This window comes from Sinocyclocheilus anshuiensis, unplaced genomic scaffold, assembly GCF_001515605.1.
Source record: "Sinocyclocheilus anshuiensis isolate Anshui unplaced genomic scaffold, SAMN03320099.WGS_v1.1 scaffold185, whole genome shotgun sequence".
NCBI classification, from domain to species: Eukaryota; Metazoa; Chordata; class Actinopteri; order Cypriniformes; family Cyprinidae; genus Sinocyclocheilus; species Sinocyclocheilus anshuiensis.
Window position 1 is genome coordinate 1,010,534 of NW_015539887.1, and position 24,270 is coordinate 1,034,803.

Consider the following 24,270-nt stretch of genomic DNA (forward strand, 5'->3'; position numbering starts at 1 on the left):
TGATTGGCTACAAGTTTGTTTTGCTACTCGGCCCGAATCAGTTTTCTAAAGCGTTTTTGAAAAATCGCTTACCCCACTTTTAATGTGTCGTGACAGATCACTGTAGCGCCTCAGTTCAAGCGGCACGTGAACGGATCATCTCCTCCTCTTTACTTGTTATTATAGCACAAAATAAACATGAATGAACATCAGAAGGTATCTTGTTTCAACTCTGGAAAGGCATCATTACATCCAATTTTTCAAGTTTGAGTCCACAAACGTTAATCTACTCTTCTGTCTGGTTTGTTTGTTGGACAAAATGGCAGATTCATCATTATGATTGGTCAGATTGCCTGTCAATCAGACTCCTAGCAAAGGGTGAATTGACCCTTCACAAAGACCCGCCCTCCTTAGTTACTGTTGTTATCGCCAGTAAAAAATTACATTGAGGAAACTGACAACACGCCGACAGACAAGACATCAGGTTACTTCTGGTATGAAACAAGGTCTCAGGACTCTCAGCCTTTAAATTTTGTAATTTTTAAAGAAATTCAAACAGTAAATACCGTTTTGTGGCTCTGTAATGGGTCGTGACAGATCACTGTATCACCTCAGTTCAAACACGTGAACCGATTGTCTTTTCATATGTACTTAAAGCACGAAATAAACATGAGTAAACATCAGAACGTATTTTATTTCAACCGTGGAACACACCATTTTTCAAGTTTAAGTCCATCGAAGTGAATCTACTCTCCTGTCTGATTTGTGGTTCAGGCTAGAAGGAATAGAGCTACGGCTACTGGGCATTCGCACATCAATATAGCGTAATTTTGTCACACTGTACAACAATAATTACTGTTTTTGCATTATTGTTTAGGGTTGGGATGGGTGTAGACGTTAATAAAACACGATCTAATAAGTAGAAAATTTCATTTATTGTTAGTTTCCGGCCGTAGCTGTCGGACAAGATGGCGGCGGATTCGGCATTATGATTGGTCAGATCGCCTGTCAATCAAGCTCTTTGCAAAGGGTCAATTAAACCCACTGTAAAATCTGTGTGGGGAAATCTTTTTTCCTTACGCAAAATTCATTGACAGCCTGTCTTGAATGAACAAAACTGTGATGCAAACAATTTTTATAATAAATTTGTTCATTTATTACAAAAAAGTTTAATGTTTAACTTGTGCCAGTAACGTTTTCATATGTGGACAAGCGGTCTGTATTGATACTGGCACAAAACCTGCCTTATTTCTATAATTGAAATAAATAATAATATCCTGTAGTTAAGTAAAATGTTGATAAGATGCTGGTTCAGTAATCGCTCGGATGGATTCAGATGAGTGAAGGATTCAGACTGATTCAAACCAGTCTTTTTTAATGATTAATTAAAAGAGTCATTTGTTTATGAATCACACTGATCGTGCTGTATTGCTGAACTTGAAACAGCATAACTTTCTAGTATCCTGTTCCAAATTCAGCCTATGTTTTTGATTCACTAAAAAGAAACCATCATAAACCATGTTTGTGAATCAAACAGTGCTTGCCGCCAGCGAGGACAACTCGATAAAAAGATGTTTCTTGCTTAATTTCCTCACATTCAATAAACATTCACATAAGGCTAACATTATTTTTTTGCCATGGCCCTGTAAATGCTGTTGCAGTTGACAAGGAAACGCTTCTCACAAAGACAGTAAACCTGAAAAAATATAGTGTGTGGAACCATATTGTAGGGACCAGCCAAGTGTTTAGCTGTAAGCATTAGAAATATCAGTGTAAAAATAATAGAAGTCAAAGTAGAATGTATAGAAAGTAATCGGATGATAGTGTATGTGTGTATGTGAGGGTGTTGGGATTAGATTTTGTCATGAGGTTTTATTAAGGTCGTGTTCCTCTGCATGCAGATATTTTAGACGGGGTGTTCATTTGAAGTACATACTGCTAGTGTGCATCTGCATTTCTATGTGTGTTTTGCCCTAAGGAAGCCTGTTCCCTCTCATCCGCTGAGCTTTAATTTGTGTGAGAGATAAGAGTCTGCCCAAGAAAGTGGGAGCTGTGAGGGTGTGTGTGAGCTGCAGATAGTCGTCCAACTCTCCATCTCAAAGCAGCTTTAACGGTCTCAGAATCTTCTAAGCAACCAAATCTTTCCTGCTCCAGCCTGAAATCAACAGCAAGTGACATTTAACATTACCCAGCCTGTAAAATATTACCTCAAATGGATGTCTGTGCTATAGCGCTATGGAGAAGTTGAATATGATAAGAGCTTTGGCAGCATATCTCCAACAATTTGTCCTTGGCACATTGTAATCAGATTCATCTAGTCTCTTTTTTCAGTAATGACAGACATTCCTCACAGATTGCCTGTAGCATTCAGGCAGGAAATTTGCTTAATTAAAAGCCTTTTCTCCTGAGGACGGCAGCAACTCTGGTGTCTAATCAAGAAAGATGCAGTATAGTTTGATATTGTACAGTGTCTTTCAGTTACATCCTTTCATAGCCTTTACAAAGCACAACCTTCACCATTCTAATAGCACTGACTGCAATATTCTTCCTATTCAGGCTTTTCGAAGCTTTTGTTCACTGTTAATTGACATACTGCAAGTAGCCAGGAGTGTTTTGTGAATAGGCTGTCTGCACCTCCTGACCCTGAAGTTTCCTCCTTCAGTGTTCTCCAGGCTCTCTGTTAGATCCAGCGATAGTGAAAAGAAAGCACCTGGCAGAACACCAAAAGAAATCACATTTTCCAAATGAGCCACTGAAGAATAATTCTTTTTTTGTATTGTTTGCTGCATGCCAGCACCCCTGCGCTCCAACAGACAATACAACTTCATTCTAATCCAAACATACGCTCACATAAACACAGATTGAAAGCTAATCCATCTCACTTGAATACTGTAAAGTGGACACTGGGCCAATTAAAGGAGTAGTTCACCCACAAATTTAAATTTGCTGAAAAAGTACTCACCCTTCGGCCATCCAAGATGTAGATGAATTTGTTTCTTCATTAGAGGCAATATATTACTTGCTCTCCAATGGATCCTCTGCAGTGAATGGGTGCCGTGAGAACAAGAGAACAAAAACATCACAATAAACCACAAGTAATCCACACGACTGAAGCTTGACTTAAGATGTTTTTTAAAGTCGTCTATCCATAATATTGCTTTCTCCAGAGAAAAGGTATTCTCGTCTGAATCAGGTGAGAAATATGCACAATCAATTCAGTTCAATTCAATTCAAGTTTATTTGTATAGAGCTTTTCACGATACAAATCGTTGTAGAGCAGCTTTACAGGAGTCACCATACTGAAAAAGTCGGCAGCAACTTCCGGTTCACATGGACTTTAAGAATATCATGTCAGATGGAGTGCCTCACGTGATCTCACGCTGCAGATCGTCATTGACGTTTCAGCAACTAATGTTTACATATGTTAGCTAGCGCGCTATCAATTCATTTGTATAGCACTTTTCACAATACAAATCGTTGCAAAGCAGTTTTACAGAAAATTAAGTTTCTACAATATATTTAGTAGTAGCTTGTCAGTGGTAACTATGTCAAATTGATGTACATATGGCAGAAATGTACGGTAAAATTCAGTTAATGACGTAGCTTCACATTTGCCAAAAGCTGCACCATTATTTATTTATTTTTTGTGTTTTGATTTTAGAGATAGTAGAGAATACTTATGCAATGGAATCATTTACGTTTTTTTTTATCTTTAATAAATTTGCAAAGATGTTAAAAACCTGTTATTTGCTTTGTCATTATGGTGTATGGAGTGCAGACTGATGTGGGGGAAAAAAAGTAATTTAAAGCAGTTTAACATAAGGTTGCAACACAACAAAACGTGAAAAAAATGAAGGGGTTTGAATACTTTCGCAAGGCACTGTATGTTTTGGTGGATTTTAATGTGAGAGGACAACAGGAGATGGACTTTTTCACTGAAAAAGTGCATGTGCTGTGAGTTGTCATGCATTTGGGAACAAAACATCACCAAACATCTTCCCAAACTTGTAATGAGATTTATATATACAAGCCTATGGAAGCCCATTTCCACCACTGAATAAAAAAAATGTAATTGTTACTTTTAATCACACAATTTTCCCTTTTTTTCTCGCAATTGCGTGATACACACTCACAATTCTGACTTTTTTCTCAGAATTGTGAGATATAAATGCACAATTGCAAGAAGAATTTCCAGTTTATATCTCACAATTCTGACTTTATAATTCTCAATTGCAAGTTTATATCACGCAATTCTGAAAAAAAAGTGAGAATTTCCAGTTTATATTTTACAGTTCTGACTTTATAACTCGCAATTACGAATTTATATCACACAATTCTGAGAAAGAAGTCAGAGTTGCTTGTTTATATCTCACAATTCTGACTTTATTACTTGCAATTGTGAGTTTATATCTCACAACTCTTGAGAAAAAAAGTCAGAATTGTGAGATAAAAAGTTACATTTTTTTAATTTTTTATTCAGTTGTGGAAACGGGCTTCCATACTAGCTATACAAACCTGATGTTGTTTTTTCAGATGAATCACAATTAGATTTTATCCACAAATCACGTAGCCCTGCTTCAAAATATCTTCTGGATCTTCTCAGAATATCTTCTGGAATGACATTTGGCACAGTTTATGACAGAATTATAATTTGTTGGTGAACTATCCCTTTAAATATTTACATTTTTCCTCCATATTTTGTCCTGCACTGCTGCCTGCATGTAAAATGTTGTGCTTCACTCTGCTTCATGAATTATAAAGGACTGAGACCAGCAAAACATAAATCCAAACCTCAGCCAACATTTAAACCTCACCATCATCGTCTTCCAGAAAGAAAAAGGACTAAATCGCCTGATGTTCTTGCTAAATGGTCTCCTTGCAAGCACATGCCAAAGCCTCAAACCATGCAATCCTTTCATTTTGGCCCAGCATAGCGATTGCCCTTTTTCCAAGTCAAGGCATAATGGGTATCTTAACTTGGCAGCTCAGTTTTATGTGTGCTTTTTACCTGTGGCTCTATAAACATATTTGACAACATTTTTATAATTTTGACAAGACGTATACAGAGTGAGCCCATGTTGTTTAGCAGTTGTTGTATGTTTGGCTGTAGCGGGTTTGGATGGAGCGCTGTGTGTGTTGTGGTTTTGGACTTTGAGCTTGTGTTTAGTGTTGTGAGCGTGTAGGCAGGGAGGAAATGCTGACTGGCCGCAGTAAAGTGCTGACAGTAAAAGAGACAGTGCCTGAGTTTTGGTGGATTTTAATGTGAGAGGACAACAGGAGATGGACTTTTTCACTGAAAAAGTGCATGTGCTGTGAGTTGTCATGCATTTGGGAACAAAACATCACCAAACATCTTCCCAAACTTGTAATGAGAAACTGGCTGTTGTCAACAAAAGAGAAGCTTAAAGGGCCCCCTGTGGTTTGGTTTAACATTTGGAAATGAATAAAATGTAACAGCCATATTTATTCATATTGCAATTTAACCATTATAAGACATGGATCCATAGAGACCAGCACATATTCAGGGAAGAGAAGAAAACACACATTGATTTATGCATTCAAAGACACTGCTACTATTTTCCAATCTATCTTTCTTATTTGATCTACTTCTGCCTTTACACAAGATAACACATTTACTCATTCTGAACTTTCACACACTTTCCAGGGCCGTATAATGCTATTCTCAACTCAGTGTGTGTGTCATTGCTAGTCTTTCCATGAATGATCAGAGGTTCAGGTACTTTCTTGGATGAGGAAATGCTAATGCGCCACGATCTAGTTTATTTCTCACACATGCTGGTGATTATGAAATGACTGTCTTTGTCTTATTGCCAAATTTCTGTTTATGGGTTTGTGTAGTTACTGTCAGGCCTACTTTACTTACTAATATTGATTCTCTGGAAGCCTGTCTGGCTAGACTGTGAAAGCACTGAGAGGAACTGTTGTGATTTATTCCTGAAAATCCTGTTTTATTTATTTATTTATTTTTCTATTGATGCTTTCAGGCTTCTGTATTTGGACTTCAGAGAATGATTCAGGTGAATAATTTAATGAGCTCTTTGACAGATTTTATACCGTTTACTGTGGGATCGGTAATAATTCATAAATAATAAATGAATGCTTAGGGCTGCCAATCAATTTAAAAATTAATTTCATGATATGCTGGATGTTAATGCGCAAATATTAATATATTAACTGATAAACATTGCCTTCAGAATTAAGATAATTTAATTGATGAGTAAACAAGCAATTATTGACAATTATTACGCATAATTGACATTGCAAAATGCAGTTTTTAGCAGCAAATTAGTGCATTTAAAATATATTAACTTCTGTAAAGCATGACAAATGATAAAAACATAATGATTTAAAATGTCCTTTAAAGTAAAAACGTTATTTTAACATTATACAAAGTGCATTTAAGTGTTAAGAAACTGTCAGGAAAGTGTGCTCTCGCTAAGGACACTTATGTGGCCTTTAATTTAATAAATATATAACTATTTAAACGTTGAGGCGCTTTTTTTCACAAGGGACAGTCCACAGCTGACCAGTCTGTACCATTTTTGTTGGTCTGTGTTCATATGCATCATATGGGCATTTAAAACGCATCAAGACCCCTGCAAACAGTTTTTGGATCTAAAAATATGTCCTATGTGAATGGCTCCTTACTCACTCAGTGTGGTTTTTAGTAGCAGCTGGACCTGTGCTGACTGCAGAATTCCCAAACCCCATGCTCTGCACTGGTACTTCAAGCTTAAATTGCTCAGATGGTAGAAACATGTCCATAACTTGCATACTGTTTAGGAGGACATGATTAAATATGTTAATTTCTTAGCTCATTTTGTTTTAAGTAATTTTCTGCGCTCATTTAACATGCTAAATTAACAGTAAGTTATTTGCATTAAAATATCGTTTCAAGGTGTTCTTCTGTTTCTGTTTTAAATGGTCTTCTCTGGGAGTACAGGGCTGCTATTCTGATTAGTATGCATAATGTATGCAAATTAACCTGCATATCCAGACTGTCTGTTCAACAGCCATTTGAACCCTGTCAGGCTCTGACTTGCATTTCTTAGAGAAATTACTTGCTTACTTTAAGTGCTGCTTCACCATTCATTTATCGCACCCTATTTAGAGAGTATTTACCATAATGTTATTTGAGGTTAGATATACGCTGGAAGAGCATTTCTGAGCCAAATTTACAACTAATTTACAAACTATACAGAATGGAGCTGTATTTGGGTGTAACGTGTCAATAACAATAGAAGTCTTATATCATATATTAAAATTTACTCACACTCGGGCCATCCAAGATGCAGACGAGGTGGTTTCTTAATAAGAACAGATATGGAGAAGGTTATCATTGCTCCACTTGCTCACCAGTGGATCCTCTGCAGTGAATGGGTGCCGTCAGAATGAGAGTCCAAACAGCTGCTAAAAACATCACAATAATCCACAAATAATCCATATGTGTCCAGTCCATCAGTAAACGTCTTGTGAAAAGCTGAGTGTTTGTAAAAAACAAATCCATCATAAAGAAGTTTTAACTTCAAACTGTTGTTTCAGGCTAAAATATGAATTGTCTATCCATAATATCGCTTTCGCCGTGAAAAAGTGGTCTCATCTGAATTAGGAGAGAAATATGCACAGATCAAGCACCATTTTCAAGAGAGAACAGTCCAAAACAGTTTCTAAACAAATATGTTGGTGGATTTTGATGTGAGAGGACAACAGGGAACATTTTTAACTGGAGGAAGTGTTATTATGGATGATGGATGCGTATTTTGACCAGAAGCGATGGTTTAAAGTTTAAATGCAATAATGATAGATTTGTTTCTTACAAACACACAGATTTTCACTTCATAAGACAATAATTGATGGACTAAAGTCATGTGAATTATGTGTGTATTTATTATTTTTATCAGCTGTTTGGACTCTCATTCTGACGGCACCCATTCACTGCAGAGGATCAATTGGTGAGCAAGTGACGTAATTGTACATTTCTCCAAATCTGTTCCAATGAAGAAACAAACTCATGCACATCTTGGATAACCTGAGGGTATTTTCATTTTTGGACGAAGTATTCCTTTAATATGTGAAACTGTGAAAAAGATTATCGCTCCATTTCATCTGCCCAAGTTCAAAAACAACTAGATATTTAAATATGCGATTAATTTGGTGAATTTATCTGCATGTATTGTTATTAATTTGATTAAAATGTATAATTGATTGACAGCCCATGTGTTTTAAATTTAAAAAACATTTGCTGCTTCATGATGAAAGGGGTCTGTATGTATTTTACTTGTACAAGTGTGTTACACAAACACATTTGTATATTTATTGTCCTTGAGCAAGGAAACTAAATGAAAGATTTATTCATTTAGTTTCCCTATTATTATTGAAAGATTTATTTGTAATGAAAAAAAGCCCCTGAGGGGATCGTACAGGAAGGATTATGTTGTCAGCCATGCGCATTACGCATCAGAGCTTACAGAACAACTTAACATTAATGTAACAATATAAACTTGGATCACAGCCACTCTTTAACCTGACAGTAAATATCATAAACCGTGTTAAGTGAGAACAAGCTGACAAGAGATGGTTATTTTAACACATGTTCGTAGCACATAACAGAAGACATCCTGACATTGTTTTATTATCTTTTCCTTTTTTTGTAGATCCTGAAGATTATCAGCCACCGATATGGAAATCGTACTGTGAGTATTTTAATGTGTTTTTAACATTATACATGTACTGATTTACATAATTTAAATGTAGAAAACGAGATCCAGTTGACAGACTTCACACTATACTGGAAAAACAGCCAGAATAACATACACTCAACTGAAGAAATACAAGAATCTGGGCTTCAAACAGAAGAACATTGCATCATGGGAATGTGGTCTGGCACAGAGGAAGTGGACAGGAGCAATTCTAGAACACTTTTTGCTGAAGGTCTCCATGGCCAGTAATCAATCTCTCAAATTTTTGTAGCCCATCCCACGATTCAACTCAGTTTCCCTCGCATTCACTCCCACTGTGTAGTATTTTTAGAGCAGGCCTCGTCCTTGTCATTCTGGTGGATATTGTCTAGAACCCACTGCTTGTTCTGAGCTTCTTTGACAAAAACTTGGCATTGCTGTCAGATGCCTTCCTGCTTCCTGTGAGGAAAAATCTGAGTAGTGAGGCCAGACTCTGTCTATGCTCGGACTGCGGCGGCCAATTGCTGCTCTCTGTGATGAGCAGCTTTTAATGAAGTCATCAAGAGAAGGTCACGTCCATGTCGAGCTGAAGTATCCCTGCACATCTGCTGCTGTTTTTGAGCCGGCATTGATAATTTCACTAGTGCTGCTCTCTTCACACTGATCTAAATGCCATTATAAAACTTTTCTTTATTACAGAACTAATTGGTTGAGATTGATAATATACTGCCTTGTCCTCTAGTCAATACACTTCCATGGTACATTTGTTTTTAGTACATTTTGTAAATACAATTGTTACCAGCAATGCAATTTGGGTTAAAATGTTTAATTGAAAAATTAACATAAATGTTCTTAATTTTCTTAAAGATTTTCCTCAAACCTTGAATGCACAACTGACTCATAAATGTATTTTTCGATGTAAAAATGATATAGTAATATATAGATATAAACTATATAGAAATATAGTATAGTATATAGTACAAGTATCATAAATTATTAATTAATAAATATTTTGTTTTAGGGAAGTCATCCTACATAACATTTTACAACCTGAACTAATCTTGCCTTGTCATTAAAAAAATCTAATTATCTGATATTTAAAGAGACTTTTTAAATGTTTGTTTATATGCAACATTGTCATATAATAAGCAGTGATAATAATAAAGATGCCAAACTACGTAATCATGTTTTCTTTACAAGAATTTAATTCTTTTTAATTTAATGCGTCCGCCCTCCAATCATATCAAAAGTATTTGAATGCTTGAATGTTCATCATAAAAGAGATGCATTCAAGAATATGTATGAATGACATTTTAATGTATTTCTGTACAGAAAATCGGATGTCACATCAGAAATCCAAATATTTCTAATTCCTTCCTTCATTTATTTTTAATTTCATTTTTTATATTTTACAGTGTTCAAACTCATAAAAAATCATTGATTGAAACCCACTGTAGGTGCAGAGAGAGATGGAGGTGCACTTTAGCACCTTTATTTATTTGTATAGTGCCAAATTTACACTACAAAGGTGGCACAGAAGCGCTTCTCAAGTGGCATTTAGGCCCTAGGTGTTTTAACACAGACTATTTAATGCTGCTCAGAGGTGGCTTAAATGCATTTACACAGAAATTAGCCTATAGCTGTATATTTGATACTGGGCTGAGGTGGGACTGAGCAGGCATAATTTAGTCTGGCTTTAATGCAGCATTGCGCATTTACGCTGGATTTTGTGCCTAGAGCAGCCTTAACTCAACTGTGGAAAGACGCCTTTAGGAGATACAGGTGTATATTCCATTTTAGTGACGTAGTCCGTGGCTCCAAATTCAAAGTCCCTATTTTTATCATTGTGAATGAAGTAACTTGCTATCAAAGGAATGTTGTTTGAACTGACCGCAAACTGACCTTGCCTGTGCAAGCCGATTATTTGGGAGAGGATAACCTGAGGAATACCTGGTATTAACCTCCATTCTCTGTACTACATTTTCAAACAAACAGGCACAATCAAAACATCAGAGCCTAACCCCCCCTTAAGCTGAACACTGGCCCTTCATGTACGCCATTCCCATATTGACCAACTGTTGGTGTTGATTTATCTGTTTGCCTTTTGCGCAGTGTTCATTTTTCAATAGCTTTACCAATATTACCCAATCCACTTTTATAATGCGTTGTAGCTTAATCTGACAGCAGTGATAGTGGGTGTGTGTCCTCAAGCTCAGACCTAATGGATTAATGTCTAACAGAGAATGCTGTGTTTTGACATGATCTATATATATACCAGTATCTTACCACAGCAAAATAAAGATTAGAGGTTAAATAAACTGTAAAATTTCTCCTGTTGGGTTGCTGCTCATGGTGAAAGATTCAATATCAATTTATTTATATCAACTTTTATATTCATATTCATTTAAAAAAGCAGAAAAAATATTTTGCTTTTTGTTCCTCAGTGTACCAGCTACAGCAGGAAGCACCAAGACCAAAGAGGATCACATGTCCTCAGGAGGTAAGTACAGGAAAATGTGTGTAAACACTCCCAAGGTTTATCAAACATGACTCATATTGATTCAGTCTGCATATCTTTTACTAAACACTGGAGCAGATGTCTCCATGTTCACAAAATCCTATTAGAAAAGACTCTCCCGTCACCAGTAAGACAAAGTCATTTGTGTTGAAAACTGTATTTCTTTTTCTCTCTAACATGCAGATGGAGAGCAGACCCAAATACTATGGAAGAGAGTGAGTGTCTAACTTTATTAGTGGTGTTTTGGAAGCAAAGCATCAATACTACTATTCCTCATATTACTTCTGGTATCCATCTGGTTACTTTTTACCCCATTCTTCAAAAATGTGTGTGAAATTTAGAGTGACTTAGCAGAATTTATTGTTTAAGAGTGTTATGAGGGGTTGTGCATATTGATTTTGTGTAGTGATGTGCGTGAGGGTGCAAATATGAAATAGTGTATGAGGGAGAGAGAAAAATACAGTGATTTATGGTGTGTCAATTGAGTGAGAGTGTGTGTGCATGTGAATATGTAAGCATGAGAGTCTCTGTTTGTGTGTGTGTATGTGTATGGGTACCAGGGTAAATGATGGTGTCTGTGTACAGGTTTCATGGTCTGATTTCCAGAGAGCGTGCAGATGAACTGCTGGCTGGTACAGAAGGTGCTTACCTCATTAGAGAGAGTCAGAGACAACCAGGAACATATACACTTGCTTTGAGGTACACACCATCTATTCTTATATCCTTTTCTCTGTATGTTCATCCAGCCATCTATACATCCATCCTCTTCTTTATATTGCAGTAGTTACTTTATATTTTACTTAATATTTTTACATTTCTTTATATTGTTACTATTCAAAAGTTTGGGGTCGCAAGGTTTTGTATGCTCACCTAGACTGCATTTATTTGATCAAAAATATACTAAAAACAGTAACATTGTGAAATGTTACAATTTAAATAATTATCTATTTTTATTTTAAAATGTAATTTATTCTGATCAAAGCTGAATTTTCAGCATCATTGCTTCAGTCTTCAGTGTCACATGATCCCTCAGAAATCATTTCAATATGTCGATTTGATGCTCAAGAAATGTTTACTATTGTTATTACAGTTGAAAACAGTTGTGCTGCCCAATACTTTTGTGAAAACCATGATACATTTTTATTTAAGAATTTTGTTTATGAACCGAATGTTCAAAACAATAGCATTTATTTGAAATAGGAGTCTTTTGTAACAATGTCAATTGACCATTTTAATACATCCATGCTGAATAAAATTATAAATTTCTTTAAAAATCAATAATATTGATATTATATTGATATTAAATAATTATACATTGAATTATATAATAAAATATTATATTATATTATAAAATACTATATAAAATACTTTGTTTTACAATATACAGTAACATTATAATATAATAATTATAATATTATATAATACTGTATAATAGTATATGGTAATATAATATGAATACTGCTTGTCTGTCACTCAGATTTGGTGGCCAGACTCTGAACTACCGACTCTTTTATGATGGAAAGCACTTTGTGGGAGAGAAACGTTTCGAGTCAGTTCACGATCTGGTTACAGACGGCCTCATTACTCTCTATATTGAGACAAAGGCAGCAGAATACATCGCCAAGATGACCACAAACCCCATCTACCAGCATCTGGGCTACACCTCTCTCCTGAGGGACAAAATCACTCACCGACTCAACCGGACCCGCTCTGAGCCCAAAAAAGTTACTTTCCAGCAGGATGAAAAGGTGAGGGGCATACCTCTTCATAAATTATATATATTCATATCATAATGTTCTTTGTACACGTTGTTGTACACGTACACGTATGTACACTTTACTAAAGTTACAGCCTACAGTGTGAGCAATGTATGATCAAAGCCTTAAAGATATAATATACTGCATAATCAACAGACATTGTAATCAAACCATGGTCACTTATGGCAAATAATGGTGATAAAAGAATTTGTTGCAGTTTTTGTTGAAATCAGTAATAAAAATTTTTTTTTTTGTCAAGTCCCACAGGGCTACGTTTTAGGACCTTTGTTGTTTTTCATTGTATATTTTGTAGGCTTAACAGGAAACTTGGGATACATTTGGTTGTTTTTGGCGTTATTGCTAATTTCAGCACTCTGACTAACTTTTTTTCTTTTTCTTTTTTTTTAACTAACAGTTAAAAAAAGTTTTTTTTTAACTAACGGTAATGCTGTAAATTCTGTTTTAGTTCCTTTATTTGAGCCATATTTGGTATTTGAGATTATATTTACTGCAGAATTCAATGAGATAGTTCATCTTAAATTCTCATTTCTGTCTCTTTGCACAGTAAAAACAGGACATTGGACCACTGGCACTGCTCCATTATGTGCCCATAAATGTTATCAAGGTTTTATTGCTAATAGTAAACACAACCAACCCATATCATGGTGTCAGACACCATCCTTTCACAAATCATTATTAGAATGGTGTTTAGACAAATAAGGAGCATTTCTTTGCGTGCATTTGGAAGATTAGAAGAGTGTGAGAGTGTTTCAGCGTCATGGTGTGTGTCTTTGATGAAAGATAATGCCATGAATGTGTTGTCTCCTCCTCTCTCATTTATCAGACGTGCTGTCTGGTTCACTGACGGGAGAGTTTTATCAAATCAGTCAGGTCTACCGTTACCTCTTTATAAATTCTGCTGCCTCACTCTTGAGGTGAAATGGCTCTTCATGAGAGCTCTATGAAATAAACATAAGCGATGATCAAACATTTGTGAATTAGTCAAAGGAAGTGTAGTTTGTTTATCACCCAGTCATGTTTGCATAGGGCATATTTGTTTTTGTTGCAGACACCAGACAGAGAATTTTTGATGTGACTCAGTTGGCCCAGCATTCAAATTAATATAAATGAACGCAATACACTTTTTTTTCATCTTACTGTTTTGTACAGATGTCCACTAGGGGGCAGCCTCAACAAGCTGTCAAACTGTAAATATAGATTTGTACATATACTTCAAAAGATCTGCTTTGTGCAGCCCAGTATTCACTTCATCAAATTTTCTTTCTCTTATATTTCACACACTGTGATGCAAATTTAATGTAGAAAGAACATCAATTAAAACCGTAAGCTTTTTCTGAGCAGTCCACCCTGCTACAACCAATTGCGCTTTAAAATTTTAAATCCATAAAATTTAAAGCGCACATTACATTTTGATTGTCTGTTTATTCTGAATATTGTGTGTGTACTGTACAGTCATACTATTTTGTGCGCCTCTAGAAATACAAATAAATCATCATTTGCTGAGACCAGCAGAAATCCAAAGTTTTCTTTGATCTGGTCTCACAGTACACATAACATTCTGGAACATTTCCCTCAGCCTAATCCAGACAGCATTTTACATCTGGTACAATGAAGATAAAATGACAAACCCAAAACTCACAAACTCAATGAATCTTCCATTTCGGTATTCTCTGACTAATGCTGTGATTCCTGATAATAACTGTGCAGTTATCTTAATATTGGCTGTAATATATTGCTGCATTTTTACATTGTGGCTGCAGTTCTTGCACACTTACTAGATTCATTCCACTATAATTAAAAGTGTTATTTTAGTGTTATTGATTTACTGTTGTAGTATTTACTAATATTTTGAATAAAAGTTTTACATTTTAAATTTTAGTTTAAAGTTGAGCAGTTTTGTTATGTTTCTATTCTTTTTATTCGTTTTAATAGCGTTATTATTATTAATTTAAGTGAATTTATTTTCAGTTATTAATATTAATATTTTATTTTAGATTTGTTTCAATTAACAAAGGCAATTTTTAATAGTTTTTGTTTTAGTTACAATCAAAAACAAAAAATAACAATCAATTCTGGTCTTTATGATCTACCATTCTGTTTTAATGATGTAAATTGCTATAGAGATCTATATTTAAGGCTTTTCATGATAATGAAAATCATCATCATGGATACATCATCATCATCAACAACAACCTAACAATCAAATCATTAAGGTAATTTGGTCTCATTTGAGATTTTACAGTGACCTTACACACCCTGAAATCCCTTTTACATCACTGTCTTGATTCACAGTACTTGTGTCTGAGCATTTGCCGGTCACATTTAGGGACCAGAATTGGGTGTGTTTTTCTATGACGGCAGTCTGCTTGTATGATAATCTGAATGAAACGCTCACCATGCCTGTCTGGTCACCTGCGCAGCTCTCATGGCTCTCTTCTTCTAATAACAGTAATCGCACAAGTGTTCTGCTGGCCTGGCAAGTTCCTACTAAAACCACTCGCTGCTGATGGATCGTAGTTATTAGAATTAGCGCTGAGCTTTGTGGTGATTTATCATTGTTGTTTGCATTATATTTCAGCACTGCAGCTTTTAAACTGAAGGATTGGAATAATCCGTTTTTTACTTTCCTGCAGTTGTACATAAGTCATAATAATGTCGCATTCTTTGCTTTGCCGGTTTGACAACATGCAATTTTTGTCCTTCATTTTTTTTTAAATGTCCTGCTGTGCAGACAGTGATGGACAGTATTTGGAATGAATTGAATAGTGTATTAAATGAATATAGTATATTTCCCTCTGTGTGTATCACATAGGGTGCGGTTTTGTACTGTACACACTTTCTGTGCCCTAGTTCTGTCTGTCTCCTCAGCTGCGGGGGTCTCTTCTGTCAATACAGTGGTCTCTAAAAAGAGACTAGGCTTTATTGTCTCTCTTTTGTGTTTCACTTTGTGCCTCTTTCATTAGGAGACAAGAAGCCATCTGCCTTAGGACAAAAAGTGCAAGTCTTGCTCATGCACTCACACTGTCTGTGCGCCCCGTCTCCCTCTTCCCTTTTATCACACTATATAACTCCCCAACATCTTTCTTTTGAGTGTATAGTTTAAATGTGTGTCTGTTTTTAGTTTAGTGTTGGTATTGCAGATTAGGTTATCTGAACTGGATGTTGGTCCTCTAAGCAGTTTGAATTAGTGATAATATAGTTTACATTTTGCTGTATAGTATATATCGCCCTACATGAGTATACTGTAGTACTGTATGCAGGCAAAAGTGGGGCATACTGTACTTATATACAATTTTAGTAATATTGTAGCTCTCATATACTAGCTTTCTAAAGCTGTTAATGACCTTGTGCAAAAAGTGCTTTTAAATATGCACTTGTAGTGTACTACACATTTTTAATACAACTGTACTTAGAGATAATATAATATTAATGAAATAAAAGGGCACTTTGGTATACATACACTATCATGACTGTTTCTTCAATATTTAAATACATGACTAGTAATTGAAATTACATTAAAGTATTTTTTAGTTTACTGTAAATGCTTGTCATTACGAAGAACACGCAGAAGACAATAGAAGTAATTATGAAAATACACATAAAGATGAGTCCTACTTATTTGGGTCAAAAAATATATTGTTTTAAAGTATATTATTTCTCTAAAAAAGACCCTTTCTAAAAGTATGCTAAAGTGTACTTATTTTTTACAGGGGATGCCAGGATGTCATTTTGTAGGCTAACCAGCTAGTTTGCCATGGGATTTTTATTATAGTGGTTTTCGATGCATGATTCTGTGCTTAACATTACCTGAAGAGACTTGTTTTGTTTAACTACATAAATTACACACAGCCATGTCTCAAAAAGCACTGTTGTGTGCTTTAAAAAACTAATTTGCTAACATTTGTCTTTGTCTGTCACCTTATTTTACTCATAAACCAAAGACTGCTATTGTAAAACACTATCAGAGGTAATGCTTTCCTCATATATGTTAATTTTAGTACATGTTAATAAAACTCTTTGGTTTTAGGACTACAAACCAAAAAGCACTATATTGATTATATAAATTGCCATTATATCAGCCATCAGCTGCTTTGTGCCCTAGATATTGCCATCGGCTTTGAAAAACCCATATTAGTCGACCAGTAGAACACATGTTAACTGCCCTGTACCCCCAGCACACAAAAATGTGTGCCACTGTGGAGGTCAGCCGCAATAAAAAACCACACCAGCGCTTTTTTAGCAATGCTTATACTTTGTGTCAACACAACCCTGACAGTCTTCCACTCAGCTCCGCCTGACTTTTCTGGGAAATCAGGTACATCACGTCTCTGAATGTGGCATATTTTAAATATGTGAGCCGTAGCCAGGTTGTTTTTCTTCGTCTTCGGCATTCTTTCTTTTTTACTTGTCACAGCTCCATTATTCTTTCCTAATTTCATAATTTTGTTAATTGATGTAATCGTGCAAATGACCGGCCACCCATTCTGCTCTGTCAGTTCTGCTGTGTCTGTGAGGTTAGGAAGTCTTGTGTGTGTTCTATGGGATGCTTCAGCAAATACCCAGACAGTGTTGCTGGATTCGGCATCAGCCTCCTGCTGAGAGGGGTCATGGTCCCCCAGCCTGGACATGAGTCTTGGTTTTGGTGCAACAACAGAAATCCTTATTTACACCCGGTATTTAGTAGCATCCATCTTAGTTGGATGATCCGATGACAAGGGCTTGTGGTCCTGTAAGACATGTTGCATTTTACACCTAGTACATTCTTTAAAAAATTCCAAAAACCTTAATAAAATATAATTTCTTAAAAGAAACATGATATTCATGGTGTGAAGAACATCTTAATGATCTTAAGAACCATTTTCCACTAAAGAACCTTTTGTGCAGTGGATGTTAAAGGTTCTTCATGGAAACATCAATGCCAATAAAGAACCTTTATTCTTAAGAGTGTAGTAATGACAAATGTAACCTGTAAAGTTATTACTCCTGTTTTACCACAGTGGATGATACAGGTACAGTACGTAGGCAGTAATTCAAAGTATACACTGTAGTTAACCTCAAAATAAAAATTATGCCATTATTTACTTTGTTCCAAGCCCATTTATCTTTGAAACACAAAAGTCCATGCAACTAAAATGTTGGCACACACCAGTAAGTTCATAAAGACATTGTAAAAGTAATGTGAATCAAGCAGTTCAATCCAATTCTTCTTAAGAGACACCAGCACTTTATATGATGAACAGATTTAGTTTAGTCTTTTATTCAGAGGCTTAAACGTACTTGCTTGATGCTCAAAAACCATTGAGGTTTTTGAAGATTGGGGAGTATATTTTTAGTCTTTCTAAAAAACTTTTTTTAAGTCTAATTCAGTGTGTTACTTGCCATTTTTTTTTATTATTTGTGAAATTTACTCAAAATAGTTTCAAAGGAAATCCTACACCAAATTCTTTTCAGTGTGCCTTCAAATGTGGTTTGTATGGAGACCCTTGAGGGGACATGGTGATGGAAAAAATATGAGATAGGAGAGAAAATTATATTTCAGTGCTTTTGTGTTCTCCTGCACAAGTATGCATTCCCCTGAGAAAGTTTGTGTTCACTTGCAAAACTTTTAAGATGGAAATAATACCATCAACATGTCCCTTTAAGGGCTCTGTAGGTTTGAGAGATCCAGATCACAAAATACTTTGCGCCCTGTTTACATTTGTATTTTTTTGCTATCCACGTTTAATTAGATTACCTGAAATAGATCATGACCAGGTTTAAATGGGGTCTAAGCAAGTCTGAATCCTGAAACAAGTGATTCCGGCACTATAGGATTATCCTGTGATGCAGGATTACAACTGTAAATCTACTTCAATCCTGATCCGATTTGTAACAGAAGTTACAATCAGAAGTTTAGTGACAGAGAGAGGTCTAAAAGGCTAAACCACATAAAACCTCTCAGTGCTAGACCTGAAAAGAGAACCTACTCTTCTCAGAACAGATCTCTGATTTTATTGCTTATAAAGACGAGCTCTTTGGCTTTTAGCTGCAGGATTATCTGCTCTCAAGGGAACTGCGGTGGAATCGTGTCTGGAAGCGCTGTGTTCTGGATTCCATTGATCCCACTGCAGAAACCTGCTGAGATGTATCTACAAGACTGACACAATCACTCCTTCTCCCTCTCTCTCGCATTGCCGTTCTCTCAGAGTGCTGAATGTATGCTATTGTGTGAGACACACTCCTGCCCCCAGGCAGCCCACTCACCATACCTCCCACCCCCAGCCCTGCCCATGCAGGGCCAGGCTGTCCCCCTTCTCAGTCGACCCAGATCACCAAGGAGTGGAGGACTGACTCAGTCCCTGCTTTTATCTCCCATTCCATATTATTCTCATCTTCCTCTACAGAGGAGATGCAGGCTCTTCCGAGGCCCAGGGCCCAGGTTGTTGGCACTACTCTTCCGAGCCAGGTTGTTGGCACTAAGGGGTCAGCGAAAGGTGAATTAGCCCCTCACAAAGCCAAACAAGCCAAACAGAAGCACCAGGAGCTGTTGGCGTTAGCTCTGGGGGTGAATCTGGGCGGTAAGGGTGCCCTCCTCTGGAAGCCTCTAAAGATTTTTACTTGTTCACAGATCAGCCCGTCACCACTGAGCCGACGGACCACAATCAAGGACGGACCGGAGAAACACTGCAATTATGAGAAGATCCACAACTTTAAGGTGGGTGCTGGTTGTGTTGTGGTTATGTAATGTCGGAATTATGATATCTGCACCATTCAAAAGTTTGGGGTCAGTAATATTATAAAAAAATAATAATAATAAAATTTTTATTCAGCAAGGATGACAATTGGGACATTTATAATGTTACAACAGATTTCTATTTTAAATCAATTATGTTTTTAGAACTTTCTTTTCAGCAAAAAAATCCTGAAAACATATTAAGGAGCACAACTGTTTTCAACATTGATAATAACATTGTTAATAATTTTCATGAATGACAAATCAGCATATTAGAATGATTTCTGAAGGATCATGTGACACTGAAGCCTGGAGTAATGACTGCTGAAAATTCAGCTTTGCCATCACAGGTATAAATTACATTGTAAAATATATTTAAATAGAAACCTGTTATTTTAAATTGTAATAATATTTCACAATAATACTGTATTTTTAACCAAAATAAATGCAGCTTTGGTGAGTATAAGAGGCTTTAAAAACCATCAAAAATCTTACCAGCCCCAAACTTTTGAATGGTTCAAACTGTTCACTCATCATAAACTCCTTATTGACATCATACAAAAAGAGCCAAACTGGCTGCATCTTCAACAGGTGAAGGTAGTTGGGTAACTATCTTTTGACTTATTTTTATTTGAAATGCTATTTTATTACATAGTCTCACTATGTCATCTCTTCATTGTGATCAATTTGACATGACATACATTTTTATGTAAACATGAATGTTTTATGCAGAATTACCAGTTATTTTAGTCAACTATCTGTATTAAATGTTGATATTGGGCATACTGAGGATATTTTGTGAAGCCTTGTGCATGTATTTGTTTGCGATTTCGCAATTGTTTAGATTGAATGGTTTTATTTTTTATTTTTTTCAAAACCACCACAATTTGAAATGTTGGTTGTGGGCCTAACAAAGTCAGTCACTTCTATATTTGGCATTAGCATGAGATTTTTCAGATGTTTACTAATGTCTCGATCAAATGTTTATGTACTGACAGCATTTAAATGCACAGTACACATATTGTGAGCCTCGTATCAATAAGCTTAAATCTATCATATGAGCCTAATTGCCTAGGCTTTTAATACATTAACAGCGCTATTGACTGATAGGATTGATCGCACAAATCAATAACCTCTCGCTGCCGAGCTGCTGAATGGACTCTGCCATTTCATGCCTTTTCAGCTTCTGAAAGATGACTGAGGCTGAGAATCAGCACAGTGTACTATCATCTGACTTCCTTTTTAAACCCCAAAAGAGCAAAACAAAGCAATCATCTGACTTCAACGTGTCGCTTGGAAGTTTCGTTATAACATCTTCCTCATGATGAACTCAGGCTGTGTTCCAAAACCTAGTGAGCACACTCAGTATGTAGCGTTTTAAGGTATCATTAGTGTGTTCCCTATGCCAAGGCAATGTAATTTATGCTGGCTCATGAGATATTTTGTTTGGCCGACTGCTGAAAATTCAGCTTTGCCATCACAGGTATAAATTACATTGTAAAATATATTTAAATAGAAACCTGTTATTTTAAATTGTAATAATATTTCACAATAATACTGTATTTTTAACCAAAATAAATGCAGCTTTGGTGAGTATAAGAGGCTTTAAAAACCATCAAAAATCTTACCAGCCCCAAACTTTTGAATGGTTCAAACTGTTCACTCATCATAAACTCCTTATTGACATCATACAAAAAGAGCCAAACTGGCTGCATCTTCAACAGGTGAAGGTAGTTGGGTAACTATCTTTTGACTTATTTTTATTTGAAATGCTATTTTATTACATAGTCTCACTATGTCATCTCTTCATTGTGATCAATTTGACATGACATACATTTTTATGTAAACATGAATGTTTTATGCAGAATTACCAGTTATTTTAGTCAACTATCTGTATTAAATGTTGATATTGGGCATACTGAGGATATTTTGTGAAGCCTTGTGCATGTATTTGTTTGCGATTTCGCAATTGTTTAGATTGAATGGTTTTATTTTTTTTTTTTTTCAAAACCACCACAATTTGAAATGTTGGTTGTGGGCCTAACAAAGTCAGTCACTTCTATATTTGGCATTAGCATGAGATTTTTCAGATGTTTACTAATGTCTCGATCAAATGTTTATGTACTGACAGCATTTAAATGCACAGTACAGATATTGTGAGCCTCGTATCAATAAGCTTAAATCTATCATATGAGCCTAATTGCCTAGGCTTTTAATACATTAACAGCGCTATTGACTGATAGGATTGATCGCACAAATCAATAACCTCTCGCTGCCGAGCTGCTGAATGGACTCTGCCATTTCATGCCTTTTCAGCTTCTGAAAGATGACTGAGGCTGAGAATCAGCACAGTGTACTATCATCTGACTTCCTTTTTAAACCCCAAAAGAGCAAAACAAAGCAATCATCTGACTTCAACGTGTCGCTTGGAAGTTTCGTTATAACATCTTCCTCATGATGAACTCAGGCTGTGTTCCAAAACCTAGTGAGCACACTCAGTATGTAGCGTTTTAAGGTATCATTAGTGTGTTCCCTATGCCAAGGCAATGTAATTTATGCTGGCTCATGAGATATTTTGTTTGGCCAAATGTATCAATCAAAAAAGCATAATAAATATTTTGATACTAAAAGTAATCAATAAGTAGTTTAATGTTAAAAAATAAAATGTAATTGTTAAGAAATAAAATAAGATATAAAATATCTGTATGTATGTATGTATATTATATACTTATAAATAATCAACAAATACGTTAATGTTTAAGGGTAATAAAAAAACATCTAATTGTTAAAAAAAGTTGCATACAAAAAAATTAAATAAAAATTAAACTATTTTCATGTTTGCTATGTGTATTGAGTGCTATTTATCTGATAATGCAGAGTTTCTGCCCCATGTAGGGTGCAAATCAGTCACTTATGAGGTGGCATTTCAGCTAGAATGTAGACAGCTCATTGGGTTTTGGAACAGCTGCTAGCTCTGGACAGAGATGAATAGTATTCTCATTATGATATGTACATTTAAGCAGTCATACACCTGGGCTTTGTCTTTGTGTCTTTTCTTTTGTCCATCTTTGTTCTGTGTTTTGACAGCACAAGGGCGTGCATGGGAACATGCTTTGCGTGTGACTTTCAGCAGCTTGGTAACAGATGCCAGACACATTATTTTCCCCTAGCAATCCTGTAATCTGACTCACATGTATTAAAATGTAGAAAATCAGGGCTGTGTCTTTACAGGGGGTCCTCCCTATTTACATTCTTTCGGTACCACCCTCAGTCTTAGAGGCTTGATTATTTCCTCAGAACTTTGAATAGGAGCAGTTTGTCTCTGAAGTTCTTCCTGCCTTCAAACTGACCCTTGAGTGATTGGTTGCTGTCTTAGGGTTTGGCACCTGAGACGGTGGAGCTAACACTTCACAGAGCTACAGACAACAGCTTCACTCGTCACTGGCTGTCGTTTCCTACAACAAACGTCATGCGTCATGTCAATCTAAACACATTGGATTTTAATAAATTAATTAATTAATATTTGGAGCTATGACCCAAGAGTTAGTGTACAAACACTTTGCCATGATGGTGCATTGATGACAGAAAACAAAATTTTAATCACTTCAGTCACATTTCCTGGTACTTTCACGAAACTTCATGATGATCATTGTTTGGTTGGTTGGTTTTGATTTGTTTTGATTTTTTTTTTTTTTTTTTTTTTTTTTTTTTTTTTTTTTTTTTTTTTTTTTTTTTTTTTTTTTTTTTTTCTGTTTTTATTTTTGCTTTGTTTTGTGTTTTATTTTGTTTCCTGGGGCAAGTGACAAATTGAAATGAAAAAAAATAGTTTTATTTAATGTTTTGTTTGGATTTTTGTTTTGTTTTATCTTCTGTTTTGTTTATTTTTTGTTTTTTGTATTTGTTTTCACAGCTGTTTTGTTTTGTTTTTCTGAGGCAAGTGGTAAACTGAAATTATTTTAATATTAATTAACATATTTAATCAAATTAAAATTTGCCAGTTTTCCTTGGAAAAAATATGTAACTTAAACATTATTGGTCAGTACCTGCCAAAATTTGTAAAATAATATAATGTCAATGGTTCTTTATGGAAACCCGTTTCCGCCACTGAATAAAAAAAATTAGGTAATTGCGACTTTTTATCTCACAATTCTGACTTTTTAGCGCAATTGCAAATTTATATCTTGCAATTCTGACTTTTTTCTCAGAATTGCGTGATATAAACTCGCAATTGCGAGTTATAACGTCAGTATTGCGTAAAATATATAAACTCACAATTCTGACTTTTTTTAAATCAAAATTGTGAGATATAAAGTCCAATTCTGAGGGGAAAAAAAGACTGATATTTTCTCAGAATTGCAAGTTTATATCTTACAATTCTGACTTAACTCACAATCGCATGTTATGAAGTCTGAATTGCGAGATATAAACTCACAATTCTGAGGGGTTTTTTCTCGCAATTGCAAGTTTATATCTCACAATTCTGAGAAAAATCTGAATTGCAAGTTTGTATCACGCAATTCTGACAAAAAAAAAAGAATTGTAAACTCACAATTGTGAGAAAAAAGTCGTAATTACCTTTTTTTA

At 35.5% G+C, this 24,270-nt stretch overlaps 1 protein-coding gene across 2 annotated transcripts in view; it reads left to right on the plus strand.

The window, feature by feature from the left end:
- Positions 1–24,270, plus strand: part of LOC107685541 (beta-chimaerin-like) — a 47,218-nt gene that overhangs the window by 13,714 nt on the left and 9,234 nt on the right. The window contains exons 3-9 of one of the 2 annotated variants that reach the window (XM_016482159.1): positions 5,985–6,017; positions 8,655–8,693; positions 11,123–11,178; positions 11,380–11,411; positions 11,782–11,895; positions 12,674–12,944; positions 19,582–19,668. In XM_016482159.1, coding sequence (XP_016337645.1) covers positions 5,985–6,017; positions 8,655–8,693; positions 11,123–11,178; positions 11,380–11,411; positions 11,782–11,895; positions 12,674–12,944; positions 19,582–19,668 — 632 coding nt within the window. The remainder of the gene's footprint in view (positions 1–5,984; positions 6,018–8,654; positions 8,694–11,122; positions 11,179–11,379; positions 11,412–11,781; positions 11,896–12,673; positions 12,945–19,581; positions 19,669–24,270) is intronic. The other variant, XM_016482160.1, reaches the window with a different exon arrangement.